The 14,443-nt window shown below is 42.0% G+C and overlaps 1 protein-coding gene across 1 annotated transcript in view; it reads right to left on the bottom strand.

Annotated features, from left to right (window-relative positions):
* Positions 1-228: 228 nt before the first annotated feature.
* The window catches only part of LOC119745692, a 104,492-nt gene continuing 90,277 nt past the window's right edge, over positions 229-14,443 (bottom strand). The window contains 8 exon segments of the mRNA XM_038222233.1: positions 229-1,560; positions 2,085-2,411; positions 4,081-4,404; positions 5,327-5,668; positions 6,660-6,995; positions 9,633-9,959; positions 11,024-11,341; positions 13,524-13,661. Coding sequence (XP_038078161.1) covers positions 1,214-1,560; positions 2,085-2,411; positions 4,081-4,404; positions 5,327-5,668; positions 6,660-6,995; positions 9,633-9,959; positions 11,024-11,341; positions 13,524-13,661 — 2,459 coding nt within the window. The 3' untranslated portion in view covers positions 229-1,213.

The following is a 14,443-nucleotide window of genomic DNA, read 5'->3' on the forward strand; positions in this document are numbered from 1 at the left end:
GAATGATCCAACATTGAAAGTAGAATAATTTGTAATATGTGTGTCACTTGTATCTATAACATAAAAGATGGGAGATTTCCAATGTCTTTACTATGACTTGCATGTTTATTGTGGGGGATAAGAGTAACACTAATAATATTAAGGTTACTGATTTTGCCCAATTTCACTATGATTACCATAGAAGAAACTTAAACCCTTGCACAAGAAAAGAAAAGGAATAACTCGCAATTGTCCGATTGCTTCAATCACAGACCGTTTTATTTTCTAACCGAGATTTCAATTGTTCAAAACGCAGGAGGTAAATGCAAAACAAAGTTGAAGTTAAAAAACAAACATAGAATAGATCTTTACAATTAAATGCAATGTCAAGTTGGGTGTGATTTCATTAAAAATGGAAATTCAGAATGGAAACATAAACATCTGGAAAAGAAACCCAATGAAATAGTTGGGAAACAGACAAACATTTTAGAGCTGATCTTTTATAGGAATGATGTAAATAAAGTTACAGATTTTTAAAACCTGTTGATAGCTTTAAAGTTTTGAAAAACAAGCAAGCGTAAACGAAAATGAAAATGGGTTACATGAATGCAAGATTAACATACTTCAAGAAAATGTACATAATTCGAGAAAATTTACATCATTCAAGAAAAGCTTAAAATATTTTTAGAGAGAGGAGAATGAAATTTCAGAAACAAACACAAAAACGAAAAGAAAAAAAACGAAAAGAAAAAAAACGAATTTTTTTTTTATTTATGTAATCAAATAACTAGCCACCTGAGACTGTATCACATAGAATACAAGTGCATCTGAAATCTTCCTCTAAGTTCCCAACAAAATTATATTCATATACAGACAGTTCAATTTCATCCACTTGAGACATGGTATGTAATTTTGAATTGGAAGTGCAACAGTGCAAACCAACATAAAGTACACTTGATGCATAATCATTATTACAACGTATCTGGAACTTAACGCTTACTGCTATAAATCTGAGGTAAAAAGAGTCAGTTTGCCAAGTTTGTTTGAATCACACAATTTGTACATCCCTGTATATGATTAATTGTGATTACACTGGTACAAATTCTCCTGACAGTGATCAAAAGCACCCGACCTTTCAAAAAGCCAATGGCTGATTACAATAAGGTCATGGCAGAATTTCAAGAAAATTAATCCACCGTACACCGTAAGGAATTCAAGGGGGCGCAATCGGTACTCAAGGGGCCTCTAAAAAGGAGGCACAGCGAACTCCTGCGGTCTGGTCCTCGGTGCAAGTGATGTCAGTGGTGGTAGAGATGCAATCCACCAGGTGTTGCTCGTCGCCAAAACAGCGCACCTTGTCCAGATTGAACGGGAGTTGCTCGGCCACCTGGAAGTGGGAACCTATGAAGGCCCTCTGTGCGATGGGGTAGCCCAGCTGGCTGCATGCTACAAAGGCACCTCCTAGATCCCAGTCGTTGTCACAGACCGTTCCCCATCTGCCATCCTTGTAGACCTCCACGCGTCCCTCTTTCTCTGTCGCTCCACCAACCAGACGGATAGCGCCTTCGCTGGCAGGTAGTTCTTTGCATGGAAAGAAATGAGCAAGAGGTTTTTCTTAATTGCTGATCATTGGGAACCATTCACTCAGAAGCATGGTGATGGAAAAGGGTAACTAAAAGCGAAATATCATAGTGGAAATGAGTGGAACACCATGCTGTATTCTGCATGGGCCGTGGTACGATATTAGGTTATGATGCAAATGTTTGTCAATTAATGAAAGGTTTACAGCGCATGGCCAGCTCTATGACGTTCAAATCACTGATAACCCATTGGAAAGAATGTAATCCCATCCAAGATTATTCAAAGAAGGCTTACTGAGGCGTTGAGGTCAACGCATGCAAAGACCAAATTCTTAATGAATGAACTAAAATTTGCAACACTGTATGACTTGAATTCAAAAAAAAAAAAAAAGTTTAGGAATTTCCCAATAATATATGCATATACAATTAGCATGAGTCAGACAGAAAAAGGTGGCAAACTTTTCAGACCATCACATTGTCATCACATAGCACTTGTCTGCTTAGATTTCCAAGTCTAATTCCTACCTGTCTCGCAGACAACTCCGACATCCTCGGGGTGCCCACAGTCATTCACTTCCCATCCAGCAAACGGACAGTCGGCTAAGGCAGCCTCCTCCCCAACACACTGCACGTCATCCATCCAAATCTTTTCAAAGCCAGGCCCAAAGAACGCCAACGGTTTGACCTCTTTCACTCCGTAGTAGCCCAGCTGTCGACAGACCACTTGGGCATTCAAGTCGGTGTCCCAGTTGTCATCGCACACCGTTCCCCACTGGCCCTCGTGGTAGATTTCCACCCGGCCTTCGTGTGGGCCATTGGAACCCTGGGCGAGCCGGACAGTTCCTTCAGCAACTGCACAAACAGAAGGGACAAAGCCATAAAAAGGAAGGACCCCATGAAGGACCCCATGAAGGACCCCATGATTGAAGGACCTCATGAAGAACCCATGAAGGACCCCATGGAGGACCCCATGAAGGACCACATGAAGAACCCCATGAAGGACCACATGGAGGACCCCAAGAAGGACCCCATGAAGGACCCCATGAAGGACCCCATGATTGAAGGACCCCATGAAGAACCCATGAAGGACCCCATGGAGGACCCCATGAAGGACCACATGAAGAACCCCATGAAGGACCACATGGAGGACCCCAAGAAGGACCCCATGAAGGACCCCATGAAGGACCCCATGGAGGACCCCATGAAGGACCCCACGCAATCCAACCCAAAGCGCGTAGGTCGGGTGTTGGTAGAGCCTAATTAAAAATCAAAGCCCCTTTTCACAAATTTGAATGATGGTAACGAAAGGAAGAATCAGCATTTTTGAAAACCAGTTGCTTTGAGCATGGATCCTCTACACAAGGATAAAAGACTTCCCAAAATTTCTCATTAGATGCGTGATACGGCACTTGCGCATGGTGTGTGCGCAAGACGAGGTATGCGACTGCAGTCTTTCAGTGGTCAAATTTCTGTCAGGACGCCAGCCGTGGGTGTTCTTTGCGCGCACATTGTTCTACATGTTCTATGCAGCATATCGCGCATGTAGACAATTTAATCCAATCCCTAAATTGTGTACACAAGCTCCGAGTTGTTTATCTGTGTGTAGAGGATTCCTGCATGCTTTAAGTGACTGAAAGTCATATGTCAAGAGGCCAGTCCGAAACCAAATGCAAACAGGAAGTTTTGACAACACGGTAAACTACTGTGTGTTGCCAAGTCGCAAGAGTTGAACACTATCCAACCAAGGCAAATTTTGCTGCCAATGTTTGGTGACATAAAAATTGCTTAACATTAACCTAATATGTTAAGCATGAATATATCTTAAGGATCGAGCCACAACACACTTGAGAGAATGAACTCTTTGAACAAGTTACCCCTCACTAAGGGAATAAAGCACATGTCCACCATTTGCCTTGCTTTCACACAAAGACGATATCGGTTTAAGCACTATCAGGCTGTAATTAGTACTTTGCACATGTGTGACCTGTTATGTCAAAATCAGACTTTTCTGGGCATAAGGTCTAAAATGATATTTTTACATATTGTTAACATATGTTCTTTTTCCTTTTAATAGGTGGTTTAATTTTTGAAACCGGTCATTCCTGGGCAGAGTTATGCTATTTTGAAGTTCATTGTGTCGAAAAGTAGAAAACGGAGAAAATGGCCACGAACGTCACAAAACAGTTATTTCTTTAACTGATATACCTTATCAAAATCATCAAAAATAGTATATGTAGAGTTCAAACTAGGGTTTCAAACTTTTATAATATATTTTGGACATGTTCAGGATTACAAATATGCAAAAATTTGAAAATCGATAAAAATCACCCCCACAGCGTTTTTTGGCCCTATCTCAATTTCAACCTCTGCCCAGAAGCGTCTGCTTTTGACAGAACAGGTCACATGTATGTCATGTTTCCCTCCGACAGAGTCCTAACAAGTGGTCGCACAATTCCACCTACTATTCATTGCACTGTATCCATAAAGGCATGTGCAAACTGCTGCTTGATGAATCTCTTACTTGGATTGCAAATCACTCCGACATCACCGGTATGGGAGCAGCGGGTTTGGGACCATCCGCTGGAATCACACTCAGTCAATCGCTTCTCAGACCCCACACAATCCACCTCGTCCAGGAAGACAGGCCCTTTGCCTTCTCCGTAGAATGAGGCCGGTTTTGGACCCTCCACAGCACCAGGGAATCCAAGCTGATTGCATGCGACATCAGCGCTCTCCTTGTAAAAGCCCCTTTCGCAAATGGTCCCCCACTGTCCGTCGTGGTAGATTTCCAGTCTTCCCTCGAGGTCGGTTGCACCGTTTTGCAGACGAAGATCGCCTTCCACAGCTGGAAAAATTACACAAAGAATTCGGTCTTTATGATACTTAACATTGCCTCAACTGTTGACAATCTAATCGACTCTTTCCCCAAGCCCAATTTCATTAAGTGCTGAAAAAAAATACACCCAGAAAAATATTGAAAATGAGATTTTCCCTCCAACATTGTCCAATTTACAATATGCAATGACGAGGACATCAAAAAGGTGTATTCTCCTGGCTATGAAAAAGTCCAGTTCAAGGTACTCTTTAAAGGGAGGCAGAAAGATTACAAAAACATTATAAATCCCACTACTTAGATGACAGGAGCCATTAAAGAGGCTATGATTACATCAATATTAGGTTTTGCCCTTCACTAATGTATAAACACTGTATACACAGTGTGCTACCTCCCGAGTGAAAGTTGAAAAATAAGGTGGAAAAAGTTTTCACTGGGGAAGTAACAGACTGAGTATACAGTGTTTATACATCAGTGAAGGGCAAAACCTCATATTGATTTACGTCACCCCCACGCAAATTCCTTCTTGTGAATAGTTTAATTGTGGTACCCGCTGCTACATGTACAACAGATTCGAACCAACTAACCAATCCCGCTAGCTTGGTGGTCGAGTGGTAAAACGGCTTCACTAGAAAGCAGGTCGTGGGTTCGAGTCCCACTTGAGTGATTTTTTCCAACTTTCACTCATAGGTAACACACCGAGTACACAGTGTTTCTACGTCGGTGAAGGACAAAACCTAATATTGATTTACATCACCCCGATGCAAATTCTATCTCATGAATAGGTTATAATTGGTTATCAAGTCCAGTGATCATAGGGCGTATGAAGAATATTTAAAAGCAAAATACATCTGTTCAACAAAATAACAGTACTGTTTGCGTTTATTTCAGCAAAAGATTCCAGTATGACAAATCTGAGAAATCAAGTCTTTACGTGGTACACAGACGACACCAGCATCCTCATCGTGGCCACAGTTGCTGACCTCCCAGCCTGGGAAGTCGCAGTCCACCAGCCGAGACTCGGATCCCGTGCAAGCCACGTCGTCCATGTGGATGGGGTCTGTGCCTCGGCCGTAAGCAGCGCCGGGGACGGGTCGCAGTGCCGACAAGAAGCCCAGCTGTTTGCAGACCACGTGGGCATCCGCTAGCTGCCAGTAATCGTCACACACCGTACCCCAGCGATTGCGGTGGTAGATTTCCACGCGGCCCTCTGTTTCTGATTGGCTCTCCCCAGCCAGGCGTACCTCGCCTTCTTCGTGTTCACTTGCTGGCGCCTCTGTAGATGTCAAATAGATATCAGTTTCTAAAAGATATTCCGAATGCACTATGCCCCAATCAGAATGTTATCAAGGTTACCGAAATTTGTCATATAGACGGAATTGTCTTAACCCTCCTATGGAAACATGCATTCTGAGCCATGCTGTTACTTGGGTCAATATTTGTCAAGTGACCCATTGGTTTGTTAAAAGTATGCCAGGGGAAGGAAATTTTGACCGTTTGTGACCTTTTAAACAGCAGGAGGGTTATTGATATAGTCCTTGGGTCCGTAATGATTGAATATTATAAATGAACACATGTGGAATGCAGGCAGAACTTGACCACAATTCGTCACCGACACCACGAAGTGACCTTAACCCCCGTGAAGTGGAAGATGTGTGTTTCGAGATACAAGCGGTGATCTGAACATCGTTTTAGCCTCAAAATTCATATTTGTTTTACATTGTCTGAAAGCTGGGATCTTGAATGTCACGTTAATGTATGATTTTTATTGAAAACAAATAATATTAATGAGTTATCAAACTAATTAGCCATAAGGTCACTTCGTGAAAACTCAAAGTTCAGATTACGCTGTGTTCGAGTTTTCACGAACTGACGCTAACCACGTGTATTAGCTAATGGGTTAGCGCTACTTCGTGAAAACGCCAGAAGTGAGTCGCGCGTATCACGTGACATTTGTGTCACTTCGTGAAAACGCAAAACCCGTTTTTGACGCGTAGTGTGCAGGCACTTTACACGCGAAAGAATGGTATAGTACACTTCGTGAAAACGCATTTTCTGGTTTTGACCCATTAAGTTGCAAACGTTCATTAATGTCAATTAATGTTTTGACAAAACTAATTAACTATGTGTTTAGTAACTTCTTGAGGTGATAGATTATATGTAATTAAACACAAATCAGGAAGAAAAAAAATCGAAATCGTAAAATATCGATTTTTTGATGTTAGTGTCACTTCGTGGTGATGGTGACGAATTGAGTTACTACCTACCTGTAGCACAGAGGATGGCGATATCCTCGCTGTGATCGCAGTTGGTGCTTCCAATCCCTTGGAAAGGACACTGATTCAGCTTGTCCTCTGTGCCTATACACACCACGTTGTCCATGTGGATCGGCGTGCCTTCCTCCACGCTACCGAACGTATTGTCCTGTCCCTTGAGGACTGCGCTGGCGGCTGCGAATCCGAGCTGCCGGCAAGCGACGTCGGCATCCTGCAGGCCAAACTCGTCGTCGCAGACTGTGCCCCAGACACCTTGGTACATGACCTCTAAGCGGCCTGACATGGTGTGTGCGCCATCACCGGCCAGCCGAACTTCCAAACTGTCATCTGTTAAACATGGACAGAGAGTAAGGTAAAGGTAAAAAGGTAAAGGTCCCATAACCATTATTGGCCGTAGGGGCAGTGGGATGTTAGAGGTCCACTGTGTCTTGGGCGCGGCATATGAGTGGAGGGGCCCAGTCCTCTCCTCTCGCCGTCTTGGACGGAGAGTATGGAAGTAACAAATCAACTTTGTCACTAGATGCAATATTTATCACAGCACTGCAGTCATGACAGGACATGCATCATGGATTTGTCTGGTGCACCACAAGGTGACGGATCATCCATAGACTTTGTGCACACGATACGGCACTTCGTGGTACGACCGACGAATTTAAGTATGCCTACTATCGCAGCTGTTTGACATAAATTCATGGAATGTATCCATTCATAAGATGTTCACAGGCTCTGATTTCTGGGACATTTGCTTTAACATAAGAGAATGTATCCATGGTTCAGATCAGGAGGCTAAATCCTGGCCAAAACTCGCTGGGCCCCCATCCCTCGGCCCAACGGCCAATGTTGACTCTCATTGCACGGTCTGTGCTCAATCGCGAGATGACAACATTGACCGGGAGAGAAGGGGACCGGGGAAGGGTATACTTAGTGTGGACGTGTCCCAACCATTTTGGCCGGGATTGAAGTCCTACTGTTTAAACAAGAGTGATTTCCCGAGTCATAAATTGTTGCCATTACTTCGACACCCATCAACCTGTTTGAATACGAATCAGCATATTCCAATGGAGTTGAATCAGATATACAGTGCCTATCAATTCAGTGTCGAACTTTTCTTTTTAACTAAAACAGATCAAAGAAATCTATTCCAGCTTTCAATTCAGTGTCAATGTCATTTTTTCATGCAATATACATGTTGAAAAGGTCTTAAGGAGTTCAAGCAATGTCAATTTATCATAATAATTATGAAGGATGAAAGGCTTAAAGGTAGAGTAGATCATTTGCAGCTATCCAAAAAAAGTAACTGATGAAAGAATTGTTGAAAATCTTACTTGGTTTAAAGATAGTAATGGCAATAAACTACCTGTGAAATTATTCTTTCTGGCATGCTGTCATTTTGAAGGGCATTTGAAAAGATGCATCAAGTGACACATTTTTGGAAATTTCAATAAGTAGTTGGTTTGTGATTTGGCAAATCCGTGAACAGGTGCACGCAAGCGTTGTTACAATCAACAATATATGCCAATGGTTGCTATTATGCCTCAAGTCAGTGTGTGACATCACGTAGCTTCAATCGGCTGAATGACAAGGTGTTCCGGATGCTGATTTCAGGCTCAATTCAAAACATGAGTTGGCAACTTTTAATTTGCAATCGAGATCCTAGAATATTGTTTTCGCAGAATATACAGCATTCACTGAGCAAATATTTCATCAGGTTAGTTGTTGAGAATTGTCTTTAGATTTTGAGCCTTGTTGTTGCTTCAAACTGAAAAAAATGCACACACGACAAATGATCTACCTTACCTTCAAGCCTACTCTTAGTCTAAATCTGGATTCAGATTTTGTTCTCCTAAAGCAGCCAATCCTGATTCTTGGCCAGTGCAGTTGAGCAACGGCAGCAGTAGAGGGCACCACCAATAAGATAGATAAATCCAGTCTTTGGGAACATTGGCACCTATAGACCCCACAACATTATGAGCATACCTCACACGTACTGCATTCCACCTATGGGCAATTCCACGGTTACTCACGTTACATTTTTGATGTACTTTTGAGTTTCCTTGGGCTGTATTTACCTTACTGAAAGTTTAATGACTGTTATCCCCATGGTAGATAGAGTAGACCTAGACCTAACTAAGCACCAAAGATGACATCCAGAAAAATGTGTTATGTATGATAAACAAGACGCACACAATCGGTTACTCACATTACATTTTCGTAACGTGAGTAACCGATTTTATGCGTCTTGTTTATCATACATTACACATTTTTCTGGATGTCATCTTTGGTGCTTAGGTAGGTCTAGGTCTACTCTATCTACCATGGGGATAACAGTCATTAAACTTTTCAGTAAGGTAATTACAGCCCAAGGAAACTCAAAAGTACATCAAAAATGTAACGTGAGTAACCGTGGAATTGCCCCTATGCATGCCCTAAAACGCACTACATTCCACCTCTGCGCATGCTCCGCAGTATGTTCAGCATTGTTCTGGTGCGAGACTGAGTTCCCAAAATGGTGGGTGAGAAAAAAAAAAGAAACCCAAATGTCGGGACTGTTGTTTAAGTGAAGTTCTGCATGTAGCACTTTCAGAATTTAGGATATGAATGCCACATATTGTTTCGTTTTGCTGAAAAAAACGCACACCTTTTTTGTGATATGTGGACAGAACTTTAAAACGGTGATTGTGTTTAAAATTCTGTAACTTGATAAATACATGAGTGATTTGAATGATACTTGTACTAACAGAAAGCTTATGAATTGGGCTTTCATATCCTAGATTTTAAAAGTGCTTTATGCAGAACTTCACTAAAACAAAAGTCCCGACATTTGCGTTTGGTTTTTGTTTTTTTTACTCGCCCTGTATTTGATTCATTTTGTTGATAGGCCCTCTCCTGCTGCCGTGCTTGTGACTGAATGTGTTAGGAAGACAAATTCAATTCTAGTCTTGGATCAAAAAAAGCCATGCTCACCAGTCAGGCAAATCACGCCGACATCTTCAGGATGGGTACAGTCAGTGACGCCCCAGCCATCAAAAGTACAGTCCTCTAGGGTGGTCTCATCGCCACTGCACCTCAGGGTGTCCATCCAAATCGGGTCCACTCCTTGCCCGAAGAACGCCTGCGTCTTGTATTGGGCTGCGCCGGGGTAGCCCAGCATACGGCACACCACACGGGCATTGTTGATGCTCCAGTTGTCGTCACAAACTGTCCCCCACTGGCCTTCATGTTGGATCTCCAGCCTGCCTTCCCAGGGATTGCCGCCTTCGCTGACCAAGCGCACTTCATCGATGCCCAATTCTAGTCAGTGTGAGATAAAGAGAAAGAAACATTTGAAAAAGCTCAGAGTAGAACTTTTAGAGTACAGGGTGAGTCCAAAACCAAAAACGAAACCTATATGGCACCCCTATTTTATTTTTTAAGAGGTTCTGCATGAAGCACTTTTTAGATCTAGGATGTGAAAGCCAAATCGGTAAGCTTTCTGTTAGTAACAAAAAAAATCATTCATATTGCTCATGTACTTTTCAAGTTACGGAATTCTGGACACAAACACACTTAAAATTTTGTCCACAGCATATTTTTTAGTTAAGTGAAGCCATGTCGTATCATGAAAACGATATCAAAATAATCCCATAAGTATCTAGGGTAGCCGGCAGAAAAAAAGACTATAAACCTTTGACATTACAAAACAAGTTTTTTAACACTGGAAGCAAAGGGTGCTTAAATTAAGGTAATAAGAGCCAGTTATCATTGTAATGAGAGTGGTTTTTAAATAGGAGAAAATTGATATTTGAATTGCTTTTGTTTTGGAGAATTCAAGAATATCCATGCTACCTTTCTCAATCATTTTCTCACAAAGTTGTCTTTTTACATTCTTGAAACGATTATAATTTTCTTGCAAAGATGAATGAATCCTCTCATTACAAAATGCTGATGGCAGGATGATGTTCTACCACAACCACTGGGTGCGTTTGTTGCAATTCAACCTCAAAAATGCTCTAGCAATTTTCGCATGGGTTGAAATTTTGGTCAGACAGTAGATATTCTCGTCCTTTTACTATACAAACTCGGATATGCTCAGTCACTGTCAGTTAGCACTGCGCAAGATCGCTTCAAGTTAAGCACTTTCCACATAGTCTTGTTCCAAGATTTGCTTTGAATTTTGCTTCACTAACACAGCTGGCTTTAGCACGCCCCAGCTGAACTAGGGGAACAAAATCCAAATGCAGTCTTGAACAAAGACTTTCAGCATATGACAGCTCAAACTTGATTGTTCTTGTTGATGTGGTTTTGAGAGCAGCTTCAATGTTGTATCAAATCGTGCAAAGATGAGAGCACTTTTCAAAAATGTCTCTGGTACGAACCACTGCAAATCACGCCAGCATCTTCACCGTGATCACAATTTTCCTCTCGCCACCCACTGTTGGGGCATTCCTCCAGTGTGGATTCCTGTCCCGTGCAGGCCACGTCGTCCAGCAGAATTTGTCCCGTGCCTTCCCCAAATCCAGCTCCAGAGACGGCTTCCGTGGCACCTGCGAACCCAAGCTGCTTACAGACGACGTCGGCATCATTCTCATCCCAGTCATCGTCGCAGACGGTGCCCCATTCACCTTGGTAGTAGACTTCCACGCGCCCTTCATTGTCATTTTCACCACCAGCGAGGCGCACTGTCGTATCAGGCTCTACAATTCCGAGAAGTGTCATCAAATGAAATAGTATCTCCCATAATGACTGCTAATCACTTTGAATGCAATTATTGTAAGATGGAATTTTTGCGTCGGGGTGATAAATCAAATTATAGGTTTTGCCCTTCACTGACGTTTGAACACTGTATACTCAGTGTGTTACCTCCCAAGTGAAAGTTGGAAAAAATCACTCGGGTGGGACTCGAACCCACGACGTCCTGCTCCTTTTTTCCCCCCAACTTTCACTCGGGAGGTAACCCACTGAGTATACAGTGTTTAAACGTCGGTGAAGGGCAAAACCTATAATTTGATTTCACTTTGAATGCAAGGAATCACACGTAGGCTTGCATTGATATTTTGCTAATGATTGCAACTCTCAAGACAGTATCAATATTAATTAACAGTTTCAGTTTATTCAGCGGGAAAGTATTTACACTCCACTCAATCAAACGCCAATCTCAAGTCAGGGAATAGGCCTAAAGACCATCAGAGCACAACCTCATTTGGTTTTTGTCTGGGTGTTTTTGAAGAGAAGAGTCATTTCATCACTTTGAAAATATTTCATTTTGCACTGAGACCAAGCATAGTTTGATGCATTGGCCTTCATGTGAATGTTGTTTTTCGTAAGCAAAGATGCAAGATGAAATGAATACACACGATGTTTGTGATCTTTCTAATCTTTACTACACGTATTACAGGTTGCTATCCAGGATATTAGGCCATTAAGTTACTCAACCAGTTGTTGTTTAGGAAATTTTTTGAAAGAAAATTTTATTAAAAAAGAGTTAGTTGAGCTAATAATACTTTCAATTAAGACAAAGCCTGCCAAATATCCATCACTCTAACTCAAGGATTACACAAAACCTATGGCTTTATTACTGGCTTTGTCGTCTTCTCCAGCCAAAGATTTGTAAAGAATCCTGCTACATTCAAACCCAATGAAACTACACCAACCACTGGCCTTGTGTGTCAGAACGTAGCGTTTCTATAGAAGTGAATGGAGAGATATTGTACAGGACAAGAGCGACAAAAATCACGGAGCTGGACCTTTTTAATATAATGGGAACTGTTGTCAACTAAATGTCAGTGGGGACGGCCAGTAAATTTCCCAAATTGTCAGGTGTTGAAGATCAATTGTTCGTTTTACACCCCAAGGCGGTTAGTTTTACAGGCAAATGGTTAACGGCAGAATCACATTGTTTAGTTTTGAAAAGTCCCAAACAGACGGCCTCTGCTATGTGAAACCTAGGTTGTGATCATGTGATTTCCATGTGGGTCACCAATGTGGACCTCTGTAATTCACATGTGCGCCATTTAATGTAGGCTGACATACTGTACGTGATATTACCGTATTTCCGCTGCTTTGCCATATTATTTGTCACGTTTTTCCACAACCACATCCGGTATTAGGTTAAAAGGTAAATTGCAGGGCTGCCCTCATAAGACTGTGAGAGGGCACGGCAGTGTTGTAGTCGAGTCACCAACATCGAGTCCGAGTCCGAGTCCCAAGCCTCGAGTCCGAGTCTCGAGTCACAAGCCTCGAGTTACGAGTCACTTGTTCTTAGTTGTTCACCAAACTAATCAATTTTTTTTAAAATTAGTTTTCAATCCATTCTGTCTTTTAAGTTAATCCCAGTATATATAGTTTACTTTGTGTGTGTACATGTTGTTTAGACCCACAATGTGTTTTCCTTTTAATTCCCATCCCTAAAAAACCCTCCTCTATCTCTTTCCCTCCATGTTTTATCATCCAAACATTATTCCTCAATGATCCCTTCCCATCCCTATGTTACATTTTTTCTTTTGATGAAAATAAGTGACTCGAGTCACGAGTCACCAAGCTCGAGTCCGAGTCATCATGGTTGAGTCCGAGTCCGAGTCATTTTCCAATGTGACTCGAGTCGAGTCCGAGTCACGAAAAATGTGACTCGAGTGTGACTCGAGTCCGAGTCCTGGACTCGAGTCCTACAACACTGGGGCACGGTATGGTAAAATTTACATAAAAATTACTTTCTGAGGGCCGAAATTAATCAAGTATGGACACATGGAAGAATTACCACAACTGAATGTTAACAATCGCTAGCAGTAACGTTTCACAAAAATGACGGCAATGCGAGCCAAGAATTTGTAAACCATAAAACCCCAAAATAGTCTTTCAGTCTCATAAAGATAGGCTAACCTTCGTTTGGCACACACACAACTCCTGCATCTTCAGCATGTCCACAGTCATTGGTTTCCCATCCTGCATTGGGGCAATCTACAAGTCTGGTCTGCGCATCGGTGCACTGAACCTCATCCAGAAGTATGGGATCCTCGCCTGTGAAAGAACCATGTTATGCATAAGATGGAATTGTTTGCGTCGGGGTGATGTAAATCAAATTAGGTTTTGCCCTTCACTGACGTATAAACACTGTATACTCGGTGTGTTACCTCCCCAGTGAAAGCTGGAAAAAAATGAATGAATAGTTATGTGGTACCCGGTGCTATGTACATCATATTCGAAACAGCCAACTGACCCCGTAAGCTCGGTGGTCGAGTGGTAAGACATCTGTACTAGAAAGCAGGAGGTCGTGGGTTCGACTCCCATCCCATTCCCCAATTTTCACTCGGGAGGTAACACACCGAGTATACAGTATTTATACGTCGGTGAAGGGCAAAAGCTCATTTGAACCATGTTATGGTTAACAGCAACACAGTACAGGATGTATTTGCTTTTTGAGCATTTGGGGTTTTTTTTTAAGTAACAAAATTGCTCAAATCTTAAATGCAGTGTACAACACTTGCAAACATTAAATGAAACTACCAAATTATTATGAAATACCTGTCACGACTTAAAGTAAATAACATAATCAAGCATCCTGTAAAATAATTATGCTATGTGTGCTGTAATTTTCAAGAAAAGTGGACTTTTGTATCATATTCAAACGATGGTTCAGCCAAATCATCATTTGAAAAAAGCGGCTTGTTTCAAATACTGGCCCACTTGACCGAATTTTAGTTAGTCCACATTTAGTTTGCAATCGGTAACATATCTGTGAACGAGTACAAGCCAGCCAGTCCGATACCTGACCCGACAATTCCATGACGGCTATAACTTGT

This window comes from Patiria miniata, unplaced genomic scaffold (assembly GCF_015706575.1).
Source record: "Patiria miniata isolate m_02_andy unplaced genomic scaffold, ASM1570657v1 HiC_scaffold_12, whole genome shotgun sequence".
Classification (NCBI taxonomy): Eukaryota; Metazoa; Echinodermata; class Asteroidea; order Valvatida; family Asterinidae; genus Patiria; species Patiria miniata.